General features: G+C 38.4%; 3 protein-coding genes across 3 annotated transcripts; 2 read left to right on the top strand and 1 right to left on the bottom strand.

The window, feature by feature from the left end:
• Window positions 1-1,086: 1,086 nt before the first annotated feature.
• LOC149393985 (uncharacterized) lies at window positions 1,087-2,562 on the top strand. Its single transcript, XM_089616336.1, has one exon. The coding sequence runs from the start codon at window positions 1,087-1,089 to the stop codon at window positions 2,560-2,562; it is 1,476 nt and encodes a 491-aa protein (XP_089472462.1).
• A 4,405-nt stretch (window positions 2,563-6,967) lies between these two features.
• On the top strand, window positions 6,968-10,466 carry LOC149393984 (putative disease resistance protein RGA3). The gene is made up of 2 exons (XM_089616867.1): window positions 6,968-9,798; window positions 10,007-10,466. The coding sequence occupies exon 1, from the start codon at window positions 7,030-7,032 to the stop codon at window positions 9,763-9,765; it is 2,736 nt and encodes a 911-aa protein (XP_089472993.1). The 5' UTR covers window positions 6,968-7,029; the 3' UTR covers window positions 9,766-9,798; window positions 10,007-10,466.
• Window positions 10,467-10,470: 4 nt separating this feature from the next.
• Window positions 10,471-15,246, bottom strand: LOC149393983 (Carbohydrate-binding X8 domain superfamily protein). The gene is made up of 3 exons (XM_089616868.1): window positions 14,641-15,246; window positions 14,506-14,539; window positions 10,471-10,882 (listed from the first exon to the last, which is right to left on the bottom strand). The coding sequence occupies exons 1-3, from the start codon at window positions 14,942-14,944 to the stop codon at window positions 10,666-10,668; spliced, it is 555 nt and encodes a 184-aa protein (XP_089472994.1). The 5' UTR covers window positions 14,945-15,246; the 3' UTR covers window positions 10,471-10,665.
• Window positions 15,247-15,576: the final 330 nt, after the last annotated feature.

Raw genomic sequence — 15,576 nt, 5'->3', positions numbered from 1 at the left:
CATATTTTATTTTGGAGCTATCAGCCAAAAAATATGGCTTAACCAGCTTTTATAGAAGAAGCCACTTTCTCTGTTTCTTTATTGAAATCTTTCTTTATTTTGGGTCTTATCACTACCGTATACAAATTACAAAGTTCTTTGATTTTTTTTTCTTCTTTGATTTTTTAGTTAAAATATTTTATTGATTTTCTTTCTTTTTGTTAAATAGGTATGGATAAATATTTAAAAAGAGGATTAGACTCTCCGTTTCAAACAGGAAAAAATTATGATATTACAAAATCAAGCAAAGAAGAATTTAATCCAAACACTCTCGAGACCGATCCTGGAAAAAGAATACCAATATCAGATTATCATCCAAATCTACAAAACGACGTTCGAAGAGCTTATATGCTGAAAGGTCCTTGTCAGCCGAAGCTTGTTAAGTTTCCTCCTACAAAGTTTGGTGACAGAGAAAGACGCTTTAATCATGCTTGGTATCACCAATATGCTAACTGGTTGGAGTATAGTGTGGCCAAAGATGCAGCTTATTGTCTTTGTTGTTATTTATTCAAACAAAATAACGGAGATCAAGGAGGTGGAGATTATTTTGTTGGCGACGGATTCAGAAACTGGAAAAAAAAGGAGAGATTGGATATACATGTAGGAGGCCATGGCAGTGCTCACAATCAGGCGTGGAATAAGCTTGAAGCTCTACGAAAACAAAAGCAACATATTGAACATGTTTTCATCAAGCAAACTAATCAAATGCAAAGTACTTATGCATCACGGTTGACTGTCACAATTGATTGCATTCGATTTCTTCTACGACAAGGTCTTGCTTTTCGTGGTGATGATGAAACAGAAAACTCAAAGAATCAAGGTAATTTTCTTGAACTTTTGAAGTTTTTGGCGAATCACAATAGTGACATTGATAAAGTTGTTCTTAAGAATGCTCCGAAGAATGATAAAATGACTGCACCAAGTATTCAGAAGGAAATTGTTAATGCGATTGCCGTGGAAACTCTTAATGCCATCTTGAGAGATATAGGTGGTGGATTTTTTTCCATTCTAGTTGATGAATCTCGCGATGTCTCAATGAAAGAACAAATGGCTGTTGTTTTACGCTATGTCGATCAAAGTGGTTCTATAATTGAACGTTTCATTGGTCTTGAACATGTTGCTACTACAACAGCTATATCTCTAAAAGAGGCAATTGATGGATTATTTTCTAGACATGGATTGAGCATTTCTAGATTGCGGGGCCAAGGATACGATGGAGCTAGTAATATGCATGGAGAGTTCAATGGCTTAAAAGCACTTATTTTGAAAGAAAATCCGTGTGCTTTTTACATTCATTGTTTTGCTCACCAACTCCAACTTGCTCTTGTAGCGGTAGCAAAAAAACATATTGAAGTTGCAAGTCTTTTCCTTTCTATTGCTAGTATTGTCAACATTGCTAGCGCTTCGTCTAAACGGTGTGACGTTCTTCATCAATTGCATGCAATCAAGATTTTTGAGGCTATCGATAATGGTGAGATTTGTAGCGGAAAAGGATTAAATCAGGAGACCATGTTGAAACGTACTTCGGATACACGTTGGAGCTCACATTATGATTCTTTAATCAGCTTGATCATCATGTTCTCATCCACAATTGATCTTCTCGAGATTATTGTTGACGAGGGGTCAAGCTCAGAGCAGAAATTTGAAGCAAATAATTTATTAAGTATCATGCAATCCTTTGATTTTGTATTTACGCTACACTTGATGAAGGCAATATTAGGGATTACAGATGAATTGTCAAAAGCTTTGCAAAGGAGGGACCAAGATATTGTAAATGCTATGACTTTGGCAAAAATTTGTAAGCAAAGGTTGCAATCGATGCGAGACAATGGGTGGAAAGATTTCTCTGATGAAGTTTTTTCTTTTTGTGAAAAGAATAACGTGGGAATGCCTAACATGGATGATGTTTACATACCCCGAGGAAGGTCAAGGCGTAAAGGTCAAAGCGTAACGAATTCGTTTCACTTTCGTGTCGAGCTATTTTATTCTATCATTGACATGCAACTTTTGGAGTTAAATGATCGTTTCACTGAGGCGAACACGGAGCTTCTTTTGTGTATAGCATGTTTGTGTCCTACCAACTCTTTTTCTGCTTATGACAAGCAAAAGTTGATCCGTCTTGCCGAGTTTTATCCTGAAGACTTTTCTATTGCGAATCGTTTAAAGCTCGATAACCAACTCGAAACTTATATTTTCGACATGCGTTCTAATGCGGAGTTTGCTAACCTTAGAGGGCTTGGGGATCTTGTAAAAAAGATGGTCGAGACAAAGAAAGATCAGGTATATCCACTAATATATTTGCTCATCACAGTGGCATTGGTACTTCCAGTTGCTACCGCTTCGGTCGAAAGAGTATTTTCAAGCATGAATATTGTGAAGAATCGTCTACGCAATCGAATGGGAGATCAACTGATGAACGATAATTTAATTGTGTACATCGAAAAAGATATTTCTGATAGGATTGATAATGAGACAATTATACGACGATTTCAAGACATGAAAAGTCGACGTATACAATTGTAGTTTTTGATATTTAATTATTTAATGAAGTTTTTTTATTGCATTCTTCTTGTTATGTTTATCAACCCATTATAAATTTTTTTGTGCCCCCGCTCGATTAAAGTTCTAGATCCGTCACTGGCTGTAGGTAGCCTCATGTTTGCCATGATCTGTTCTAGACCTGATCTTGCCTATGCTATTAGTCTTGTGAGCAGGTTTATGTCAAATCTTGGCAAGGAACACTGGAATGCTGTCAAATGGGTTCTGAGATACCTAAAGGGTACTCTTAAACATGGAGTTATGTATGGTTATTGTGATACTAACAAAGTGCAGGTAGAAGGTTTTGTTGACTCTGATTATGCAGGAAGCATTGACACAAGAAAGTCATTAACAAGATATGTCTTCACCGTGTGTGGTGGAGCTGTAAGTTGGAAATCAACTCTCCAGTCAGTAGTGGCTCTATCCACAACTGAAGCTGAATACATGGCAATCACTGAAGCTGATACCTAAAGGGTACTCTTAAACATGGAGTTATGTATGGTTATTGTGATACTAACAAAGTGCAGGTAGAAGGTTTTGTTGACTCTGATTATGCAGGAAGCATTGGCACAAGAAAGTCATCAACAGGATATGTCTTCACCGTGTGTGGTGGAGCTGTAAGTTGGAAATCAACTCTCCAGTCAGTATTGGCTCTATCCACAACTGAAGCTGAATACATGGCAATCACTGGAGCTGTGAAAGAAGCCTTATGGATGAAGGGAATCATATCTGAACTAGGTTTCAAGCAGCCTCAAGTGATCATCCACAGTGACAGTCAAAGTGCTCTTTATTTGGCTAAACATCAGGTGTTTCATGAGCGGTCAAAACACATTGATGTGAAGCTGCATTTTTTCAGAGACATTGTGAGCAAGGGAGAGGTGAAGATTGAGAAGGTGTCTACTGAAGACAACCCTGCTGACATGATGACAAAGCCATTACCAAGCAACAAATTCAGTCATTGCTTGAGGCTGGTCAACATTGGAAGCTGTGGTTTTGAGGAGTAGATCAAGACGTGATTTTTTCACTAAATGATGAGAGATGATGTTCAATAAGGTGGAGAATTGTTGTATGAAGTGGTATACAAGTGGTGTTTTTTGAAATCATCAAGAGATCCTCATCTGACGGCCAAAGCTTCATCAGCAAGTTTCTCGGGTTTGAAGACCGTTGGATCATCAGCGAGAGATTGCTTGAAGGACACATCAGCATAGCAGGGGTCTTTATATACAAGCTTGTTGTAATCCTTGTAATTAGAACATATTCACAAACTATCTGAGATTACATTGGAGAGAAAAATCTGAGAGAAAATCATCGAGTAAGAGAGAACATCGAGTGAGATCAGATTGAAGGTTTCTGGTTGTATTGTTGGTTTGTATTGTTCATCATCGTTGATAGTGGAACTACCCCAAGGCTGGACGTAGGTCATTTAAGACCGAACCAGGATAAATCCGGTGTGCTCCTACTTTATCTTCTACGTTCTTGTACATTGTGTTTGTATTGATCTGTTTCTTGCATCACAAGGCACTTCAGTTTAGAAGGCTTGTGACTTTAACAGGGTCGAAAACATAACATTTTTCTTTTCGTTCAACAAAACCTGGCGAGATGTGAGTTTACCCGAGAGCCAGAAACCATATTCTATATCTGTTATTATTAAGCCATTCACGAGAACCAGAAACCATATTCTATATCTGAACTTTTGTGTATTTTGTGATTTTTTTTTTATCTATGATGGGGTCTTCTCATGACGAGTTAAATCTCTTACGCCATGTTTACTGGGGAGCCTCTGAAGTCTGAACATTGTTCTTATGCTGAGATGTTTTGAGTTTCTAAATGAATAAATTTGTATCAGTTTACAAATTTTGTATTTAATATTGAAACCGTGGCAAAACATGAGTGTGACTAAACTTTTATTTATATTGTTGCCTTAATTTTTTTGCTTTTTCATCATATCAACTTAATGATTTTATATATAGTCAAATATTGGTCATATAGTTGTTGAAACTGAGAACATTATATGATTGTAAACAAATTGATATTTTGTTAGGGTCTCTTAGCTATATAGTCATTTGACTTATATCGTTTTGTATAATAGTCAACCTTATTGGCAGATGTCTTTTTGCTGCACGCGACACCGGGGAAAAACAGTAGATGCCAGGCAGCGGTCAAGACCGGAATTCTAGCAGTTTTCTGGACTCCCTGAATCCGAAAGAACAAAAGTATTTTTGAAGACGAAGTCTGGTGCTTGGAGGCGATACAAGATGCACTCAATTGCAACATCGCACTTTGGCTATACAGCTCTTACAAAGAGTTCAAACTATACTCCTTGGCAGATCTCCAACGAGAATAGGGATAGTGCCATTTAGATCTGTGTGTACAGGGCATGGGGTGCCCCTTTTTGCGTTTTGCTTTCTGTTCTTTTGACCATCCTTTCGACTTGTGGGAGGATAGTTCGGTCCTATTTTTTGAACCACATCTGTTCCTTATCTTTGTTTATATGTAAATCTGGCTTTTTCCATTATTAATAGAAAAGTTACTATTTAAAAAAATAATAATAGCCAACATTTTTGTAATTTTTTTGTAAATAGTCACCTCAACTTATTTACGGCACTAAAAAAGACAGAAAAACCCAAAATAGGCGGGAATATTTTTGGGTATTTTTTTTCTTTTCAGTGCCGTAAATAAGTTGAAGTGACTATTTACAAAAAAAAAAATTACAAAAGATTGGCTATTTAGCAATTCTTAGACTTTTTTAGCTTATTTGGTTGGTTTTTTCATTTTATTATATACATGCTTGAAAGAAGGAAACAAGATGTATGAGAAACACATGAAGAAGCTGCTATGAATGATTAACCATTTAATTATATTTTCTTCGCTTATTTGACACACATCACATGAAGAAGATTAAATTATTATAATAAACAAGTAGATATTATATCATATATGGCGTTGTGATGTAGAGCGTAATATAGGAAAGAGAGATAATCACAAATTGCAACACAAATGTTGACTTCTTTTTTCTATTTCATAAAATCTACCAAATACTTATAGAGTTGAAAAGGGCGTAAAAAAGGAAATAAACCATAATCAATGCACCAAATTCTAAAATTGAAATGAAATAAAACTGATCTCAATTGATGCTCAATGCCATAATTTCCGCATCATTCTAATGCTCATCAATACCCTTTATTGCCATTATTGCCGCATCATTCTCCCGGAGTGGAGAAAATTCGTCCTCGAATTTGTAAGGGTGTGTTTTTTTCTTATGGACATTGAGTGGTTCACAAAGATTGATCTTCTCGGCCTTCACACGGGCGGTTTGTCGGGAGGCTTCTTGTTAGGAATCAACATGGAATCCACCTCTATTTTCTTTGTGTCATCATCGATCCAATATAGGATACTTGCTCTCGGTGGGCGTTGGTTTGCCACACTCAATGGGATCGTCTCGATGACTTCCCTCGAAAGCGAAAAAATAGTAATTCTCTCCGTTGGATTTAAACATGACTTCATCTCAATTTACGTGCTTGGTACAGCCACTTCGGTGACCTTACTTAGCGCCAAAATTTTGTCGTCGTATCCGACTCCTTCGTACTCCGTCTCATAGTACACGGGCTTGTCATACCTCGGCTCATCGTATACGTTCTCGGAGTACACGAGCTCATCGTAGACAGCTTCAGCATACTCCGCCTTGTCGTACACAGGCTCGTCGTACTTCGGCTCATCCTATACGTTCTCGGCGTACACGATATCATCATACACGGCCTCATCGTAGATGGCTTCGGCGTACTCCGCTTCGTCGTAGACGGCTTCTTCGTACACAACCTCGTCATACACGGGCTCATCGTAGATAGCGTCGGCGTCATACACGGGCTCGTTTTCCGCGGTTTCGTCATAAAACACCGCATAGATATTGGATTCGTCAAGAGGAGCCCGACGGCGTTGCGGATCGCTGTTGAACAAGCGCTTCGACGCAGCGGGTTAGGACCTCCAATTGTAGACGTAATCCGGCGAATTCTTCACGTCTATATGCGTCATCCAAATCAGCCTCCAGGACTCCTCCACGTCGATTTCTACGCGCCATGGAAGGGATCGGAGTGGCTCTGATACCAACTGATGTAGAGCGTAATATAGGAAAGAGAAATAATCGCAAATTGCAACACAAATGTTGATTTCTTTTTTCTATTTCATAAAATCTACCAAATTATATCAATGAAGAATAATTACTTATAGAGTTGAAAATAGCGTAAAAAAGGAAATAAACCATAATTTCCGCATCAATGCTCATCAATACCCTTTATTGCCGTTATTGCCGCTATTGCCGCATCACGTTGGCATCCGCACCATATAGTTATTTAATTTTATTCCCTCACTGTCCATCTCCACAGTCGCTGACTATTTTCCAATCATTGTTAACAAAATGAGTTTCTTGTTATTGTGGTTGTTGCAGTGATAATTGCCATGGCCGAAGTTATAATTTCCGCGATCCTCCAAATCATTTCCTCCTCCGCCGCCGAACAGCTCCGCCGAGAACGAGGCCTCGTCGGCGGCGCCGCGAGTAGAGTCGACGAGCTCGCCGCCAAGCTCGGCGCGATCACGGCGGTGCTTGAGGAGGCCGAGAAGAGGCAGGTCGACGAGGCCGACGTGAGGCACTGGCTCGCCGAGCTCCGAGGAGTCTCGTTCGCCGTCGCCGATGCTCTCGACGAGTGGGACACCGCGGTGGCTCTCCGGTCGACTCTCGGCCCTCTCGCCAGATTCCGGTGCTTCCCGGGCGGTAGAGTCCACCTTCTAGGTCTCCGCCGCCGGATCTCTCTCAAAATCGATGGCCTGAACCGGAGACTTGCGACCATCTCCACCGAGAAAGAGGGCTTCAATTTTGCCCCTCGGAGAAGCTTTCGTGCTTCTTCCTCCGAGCTCAGGCTGCCTCAGACCACTTCGTTTGACGTCGACGTGTCCGAAGTTCGCGGACGAGAAGCAGAGAAGGAGTGTTTGGTTGGAAGGCTGTTGGCTGAGAGCGTAGCTGGGATCGAGATCGTTCCGGTGGTTGGGACCGGAGGGATCGGAAAAACCGCTCTGGCTCAGCTTGTTTACGGCGACGAGAAGATCGGTAAGCATTTTGAGCTCAAAGTTTGGGTCTGTGTATCGAATCCGTTTGATGAAATCAAGATCGCCAGAGCGATAATGGAGGCTCTTAGAATCCCGGGGGGAGAGAAATTGCTGGAATTCGAAGCCTTACTCAAGGGTATCCATGAGTCGATTGAGGGAAGGAGGTTTTTGCTTGTCCTAGACGACGTTTGGTCCGAAGATGACAGAAAGTGGGGTCAGTTTGAAAATTGCCTCAAGAGTGGAGGATCGGGAAGCAAGATTTTGGTGACGACGAGGAAGAAGGAAGTCGCGATTGTGATGAGAGCGGAGGATCGGATGATGAGCCTCGAGCTTTTGCCCAACGAGGTCTGTTGGTCGATATTTCGACATCAAGCGTTCTTCGGGAAAGAGAGGTGTGAGAGATTAGAAGAAATCGGGCGGAGAATCGCGGCCAAATCCAAAGGCTTACCTCTCGTGGCAAAGACTTTAGGGAGTCTCATGCGCTTCAAAGACTACAACGTGGAAGCGTGGGAGAGAGTCTTGAAGGACGAGTCGTGGAAATCGAAGGAGGTCGAAAACAAGGTATTTGTACCCTTCTTGTTTAGCTACTACGATTTGCCTTCCCTTGAAAAGCTCTGTCTCTTGCAATGTGCTTATTTCCCGAAAGACTATGCGATCGACCGGGATGAGTTGATTCAGTTGTGGGTTTCGGAAGGTTACTTGAATGTCAAACAGGACTACAAGAGGAAAGGCGTGGACTGCTTCGAGAACTTGGTGAGACGGTCTTTCCTTCAAGACCTCGAGAGAGACGAAGATGGGAATATCGTCCGTTGCAAAATGCATGACATAATTCACGATTTTATATTGTTTGTCGCCAGAGATGAATGGTTAAATATGTCGATAAACTCGGAGAGAGTGAATGGAGTGGACGGAAAAGTATTCCGTTGCACACTATTAGTGGAGCCCGGAGCGGAAATTCCCATTTCGGTTTACGAGAGAAAGGCTCTGCGGACGCTTTCTATCACTAATTTTGCATCAGAAAAGACCTTGATTAGTTGGGATTCATTGGTAGCTCTGACCTGCCTTAGGACTCTGAGATTGGATACCTACGAGTTGGCAAGGATTCCAAAAAGGATAGATAGACTGATCCACTTGAGGTATCTGAGCTTACAAAACGCTGGAGGGTTTGTCAAGTTGCCCAATAGCCTCTGTAACTTGATCAATTTGCACACTCTGAAATTGAATGGGTGCAAATACGAGTTCCCAAAGGGGATCGAAAAGCTTGTCAATTTACGGCATTTGTATCTGGGGAATTATTTTCGGCTTCCAAAGGGCTTCAGGAAATTGACTGATCTCGAGACACTGGATTGTTTGGCGGTTTCGGGCGAGAAGAGGACAATGGTGCTAGAGAATTTAAACGGAATGAATAGGCTCAAAGGACGTCTTTCTATTTGGGGCATCGGAAAAATAGAAGACGTTGAAGGAGCCAAGAGAGCAAGGCTCGAGGACAAGCAAGGCATTTCCGCTCTAGAGCTGAAATTTAACTTCAATGATAGAGGCAAACAGGCATCGTTGCTCGAAAGCTTGAAGCCGAATCCGAACTTGAAACATTTGGTGATTGAGATGTACGATGGCCCAACGTTGTTTCCGAGTTGGATGGCTTCATTGGATCATTTGAAAAGTCTTTGCCTCGAAGGCTGCTTCAAGATCGAATCTTTCGGTCCCTTTTGGAAACTCCCGTCCCTCGAATCGCTCTCTTTGCTCTTCATATACAAAGTGGAAAGAGTCGGCCGTGACTTTCTAGGAACATCGAGCGAGGCCGATGGGTCATCAGAAATCATGTCATTCCCGCGATTGAAATATTTAAAATTTAGTTGCTTGCCCAAGTGGGAAGTTTGGGAAGGCCGTGATTGTTCAACGCGGATGACAATGCCACGATTGGTTTCGGTGACAATTGAGGCTTGCAAGAGGTTGAAACCGCCACTTCCAGAATTCTTAGTAAGAACGCAGCTGAAGATCTTAACCATTGAAGATTGTCCGAATCTCGAGCATCTCTTTGAAGAAGGAATGGGAAAAGAGGAAAGAATGAAGGCTCTCGTGTCTCCAAACTGAAGAACTTAACGAAGTAAACCTCTGCATTTGCCGGTAAAATTTCACTCACTGCACGTCAATTTTTTTATTTTCCTTTTTTCCACGAAATATCAACAGTGAATAATAGGATGTTAGTTTTCCCTTTCTTCGACTGAAAAAATTGGGAGCAAAATAACAGGGTGATACTAGTTTTGTTGCTCTTTGAAAAGCACTAGCCAATATTCTTTAGAAATTAATGTTATACCGATTTTCTCTTTTCTAGCGATCCCTGAATTTTCTCTACGTACTGAACTGGTAATCAATGCCAAAAGAACTGAAGCTTCTCTGGGATAGTCAAAAGACCAACATTATGCATTTTCAAGCTTAGTTCGGCTAATTCTCTGATTACTCGAGGAACAACATGAAGATTCAAGATATGCAGAAGGGAAGGTTTTATTTATTGACTGGATTTTGCTCTTCAATTTTATGTTCAAATCCCCTGTTTGGTTTTTCTTGCCTTCAAACCTATTTATACATAGAATTTAGCCATCTTCAACGCATGTTTAAGGATCCAAATATTGTTATTTGAAATTTTGAATTAGTAAATGAAGTGCAATGGTATATGTAAAAAAAATGAATTTGCAGAGATGGGAAAATTCATCAGCTGAATTCAAGCAAAATGTTTACTTGAATAAAAAAAAAAGTTGACTAGCTACATTGAATGTTGGCCTACACTTGGGACCATTAAATTAACATGCCTAAACTATCTCAAATTAATACAAACTTTTTAAAAGTTATGAAAACAGAAACAACATTGCAAAACATCAGACGCTACACAGACAAGGGGGGCAGCTTCCAACTTTCTACCAAAACTTTGCAAAGCATCTCTTTCTTAAGAAAAAACGACGACATTTTTTTTATGTCGAATTCGTGTCCGTATTCCTAAGAAAACATGAGAAACGACGACACAAACGCGAACCAAAGTGTCGTTGAAAGTTTAAGAATCGAAAGATTTTTGGGATGCGCTCTCGAACTGTCGTCGTCGTTGTCGGGGAACGGCGGCGTCAATCCCGGATTCTTGTTTCCGAAAGCCGGCGGTGTCAGAAGCGGTGTAGGGTTGTTCATCGATGATGTGGTTGGTGCGCTTCCTCCGGCGGTGCTGCGATAAATCAAGCTCAAAATCAGTCCTCTGGCGGCAACTAATATAAAAAGAAACTTTGATTTTTTAATCAAGTTAAAAAGAACATATTATTAGTTTTTTTTAATTATTTGCATTTTTAATATAAAAATTTAATATAAAAAAATATATTCCATATATACTTATATATAATATATTATATATAGTGGTTATTCAATTTTGAGATGGGTAGCTGTCACAAATAATGAATTGATTTCTTAACTATATTACTATATTTTAGTTTATCCTCATATCTTTTCTTTTCAAAATTTAAAAATCAAATTGTTCAATCAAGTGGAACCTGTAATAATTCCTAGAAAAAATAAAATAAGTTTTTAGTACACGGTTTAACCGACTCTTTTTTATCTATTATGTATTGAATTTTGCCGGGCAAAATTGAAATATTAAAAAATTAAAAAGAATACTTGGTTTGTAATTTTTTTTTTTTTAAAGAACATAAGTGCAATTGCAAGATAAGTATAATCCAAGATGGCCCTTAAGAGCTCAGGGACCAAGATCTAAAAATACACACAAAATTACTATGTAAACCAAGATCTAAAAACTCGATCTAGACTGCTTTTCCAAAATTAGAATATATGTATTTTTATGATCAAATTGGCCAAATGAAAAACACTTTATAGTGATTGCTGAGTTAAAGATCCATGCTGGTCAAAATATATGTGATGACACTTTGTCTCTCTGTAATACTACAAAAGTCATTTTGGAACAAGAGAAGCACATGAATAATAATAATGATGATCGTAATGGCTGTGAAACTGTGGCAGATAAAGCAGATTCGTTACATTGACGACTCAATGGCATTTTCCGAGTGATTTATCCCAAACATTAACCACTTTTTTTGGATTCGGGCACCAATACCAAATTGGAATGTATTATTATAGAAACAATTTTCTAAAGTAAAAAATTGAAGATTTATTGCTTAGTCTAACATCATTTATGTAAAAGAAAATATAGGGAACCATTTCAATTTGGTATTTACGTGATAAATAAGGCTCGTTTTGTTCATTTGCTTTAAACATGCTAGAAGACTTTTTCACTTCTGTAATATTTCCACACTTCAAAATAAACTTGCAAAATAAAGCAAAAGCCTCAACTTCGTATCTTAAAAGCTTTAAGCCTCTGGGTTCAAAATAAATAAATATTTTTAAATAAGCCTGCTAAGAAAAGTTTGCATGTTGGACCACTTTCCACTCATAAGGATCTTATACTCTTTATAAAAATAAAAATAAAAATTATATTTATAATAAATAAGGAGGAAAATAAGCAAAAGGAGAACAATATTGCTTATAGAAGGTTTGATCCAAATGTCAGTTTTGATTCATGCTATATATTTGTTGCTTTTATTCAAGGGCTGAGCAAAGGAAGTCAATAATAGCGTGACTGACAGGTTAGATAGAAAAAAGAACAACCTGTTCCTAAGTATGTGTGTGTGACTGTTACAGCACAGTATAGTCCATAATTATCCCAGAATTCTGGCGACCAACTATCATCTGACCGTTGGTCTAATGAACACATTCCAATGGTCGAGAATCTCAAGGCTTTGGTGTTTGAATCGAAATATCAGTACTACAAAGTTTTAGCAAAACCAAATCAGCGAGCTATTTCAGGCTTTGACAGACAAAATGTCTGAAAACACACATACGTACACACAACACAACGACACATCAATTTTTAAAGAAAATCAACGGTTAGATTTCTCAGACCTCCCATGCAAGATGACACGTGTAACTCGTCTAGTGAACTCTCTGATTCTCTCCATTTAAGGCAGAGATTTTTAGGGACGTTTGGTTAAGTTTTCTGTTTTCGTTTTTTGTTTTCTGATTCTAAATTCTAGAAAACAGTTTTAGAAAAATTGTTTGGTTATGAATTTAGAAAACAGATTTAGAATGAGAAATTTCATTAATTGGGCTTAATAAGCGCCATTAAATATCAAGATTAGACTCTAATGTTTTAAAATATCTGAATATGGACTTTTATCTCAAAATCGGACAAAAATACCATTGATTCAAAAAACCCATATTTTTCTTTCATTTTCAAATGATTTTCATCACAAATTTTTTTCATGTTCGAATTGGTTGCGCTAGGATTATAATTTTCAGTGGTCGAACTCACCGCTGAGCTCGTGGGGTTCGGGGCAACGCCCCGAATTTTTTTTTTTTTTTTTATAGGAATTTGGGTATGTGTTCAGTTTTGATTTTGAAGGTTTCACATTGTATTTCATCGTACAGCATCGTACGACATCGTACGATATCGAATGTGTTCAGTTTCGATTTTGAGAGTTTCACATTGTATTTCATCGTACGGCAACGTATCGCATCGTACGACATCGTACATTATAATGTACGATAAAATTCATACACATTATAATGTATGATATCGTACGATGTCGTACGATGCTGTACGATGTCGTACGATGCGATACGATACCGTACGATGAGATACAATGTGAAACCCTCAAAATCGAAACTGAACACATACGATGTTGTACGATGTCGTACGATGCTGTACGATGCGATACGATGCCGTACGATGAAATACAATGTGAAACCCTCAAAATCGAAACTGAACACATACGATATCGTACGATGTCGTACGATGTTGTACGATGTCGTACGATGCGATACGATGTTGTACGATGAAATACAATGTGAAACCTTCAAAATCGAAACTTAACACATACCCAAATTCCTATTAAAAAAAAAAAAATCGGGCCGTTGCCCCGCACCCCACGAGCTCAGCGGTGAGCTCGACCACCGAAAATTATAATCCTAGCGCAACCAATTCGAACGTGAAAAAAATTTGTGATGAAAATCATTTGAAAATGAGATTAAAATATGGGTTTTTTGAATCAAATGTATTTTTGTCCGATTTTGGGTCAAAAGTCCATATTTAGATATTTTTAAACATTATAGTCTAATCTTGATATTTAATGGCTTATTAAGCCCAATTAATGAAATTTCTCTTTAGAATCGTGTTTATGTTTTTTTTAAATTTGTTTAGAAAACAGAAAACAATGAAAAGTTGTTTTCTATTTTATCTCTATACAATTGAATGAAAAACATAACCAAACAACATTTAAAATATTCTGAAACGTAATTCTAAATCTGTTTTTTAGATTTAAAAATTAGAATAAGAAAACATAATTTAAAAACAGAAAACGAATTTAGAAAACTAAACCAAACGGTCCCTTAATTTTTATATTTATTTTTTGGGCAATTAAATAACACAGCTCACAGTTGATTATGAGCAAAAAAAAAAAAAAACACTAGTGTGACTGTACTACAGGTCCATTGTTGACAGTGCATCATATATATATATATATATATATATATATATATATATATATATATAATCTTGTCAAATATTATTCGGTCATAAAACACTAAAAATCACTCCCTAAACAAAAAAGTTCACATTTGAAAAAAAAGAAAACAAAAAAACAAAAAAAAAAACAGCCAGTAGCGTGAAGATGAAGACAACACAAATTCAACTAACAAAAAAAAATAAAGTGCAAGCAAACTAATATATTTATTAACTAAACATAAAAAAAATAATGAAATAAACTAATACATGCATCCACGTACCTCAAAGAAGATGGATAAACACAAGAACCATAACCTGCAAACATACAAAATAAAATCACATCACATCACATACATAAATTTATAGATATAGATAGATAGATATAGAGAGAAGAGAGAGAGAAAGAGAGTGGTTACTGGGGTCTGACTGTGCGACGGTGGCGGAGGAAGAGAAGTCGCAGGATCCGGGAGCCATGGAGCGGCGCTGATAGAAGCTGTTGAAGGCGTATGAGGCGTGAGCCTGAATCGTGTTCGGCAAGAAACACAGCCCACTCGCCTGAAGCGGCGTACAGTCAGCGCCGCCGATCCCACACGCGTAGTCCAGCGCCGTCTGCAGCGCCTCCACGCTCGCGTCGCTCCGAGCCACGCACCACGTCGTCGTCGCCGCCTCCACCACCGCCACCGCAAACACCAACGCCAACGCCAACCCCACCGCTCTCATCTCTTTATTGTGGTTTAGACTTTAGAGAGAGAGAGAGAGAGAGCAGAAGAAGAAGGAGAGAGAGAGAGAGGAGCTTTTGTTTTCTTTTTTCTTTTATATTATTATGTATACTTGCTTTTCTTTTTTTTTTCTTTTTTTTTGGTGCTTTAGATTATTTTATGATTTTTAGCTTGCAATGGAATGTTCTTTGCTTTTGGCATTTATAAAATAAGGGTGTGTGTTTATAACTTTATATGTATAGCAAATTGTTTACATGACTCAATGGCCATTGGGCTTGGTTGTATAGCTTTACGAGATACTATATCTATATTATGTGATTTGTTTTCTTATTGTTATGCACCGATGTTGATACTTACAATCTATTTTGAAAGGTTACATTTATTTATATTTTTCACCTCTTAGTTACTATTCATGTTCACGAGAGCATTTAAATCGATCAACCCAATCACTCCATTAAGACTACGTTTCGATTCATTGCACCTGGGTACAATCCGAAGAAGCCAACTTCATAAAACTCGCTTCTAAATTCTTAAAATCTATTTTAAAGCTCATTTTGAAACCGTTGCTACATGGAGTTTGGCGTTTTGGTTCATGTAATTCTCTTGTCCCTCATATTATTCCTCGCATCACAC

This window comes from Urtica dioica, chromosome 6, assembly GCF_054948205.1.
Source record: "Urtica dioica subsp. dioica isolate 48M chromosome 6, U.dioica_male_clone48M_v1_H2, whole genome shotgun sequence".
NCBI lineage: Eukaryota > Viridiplantae > Streptophyta > Magnoliopsida > Rosales > Urticaceae > Urtica > Urtica dioica.
The sequence above is the reverse complement of the archived record's forward strand: the minus strand, read 5'-3'. Positions and strand labels throughout refer to the sequence as shown.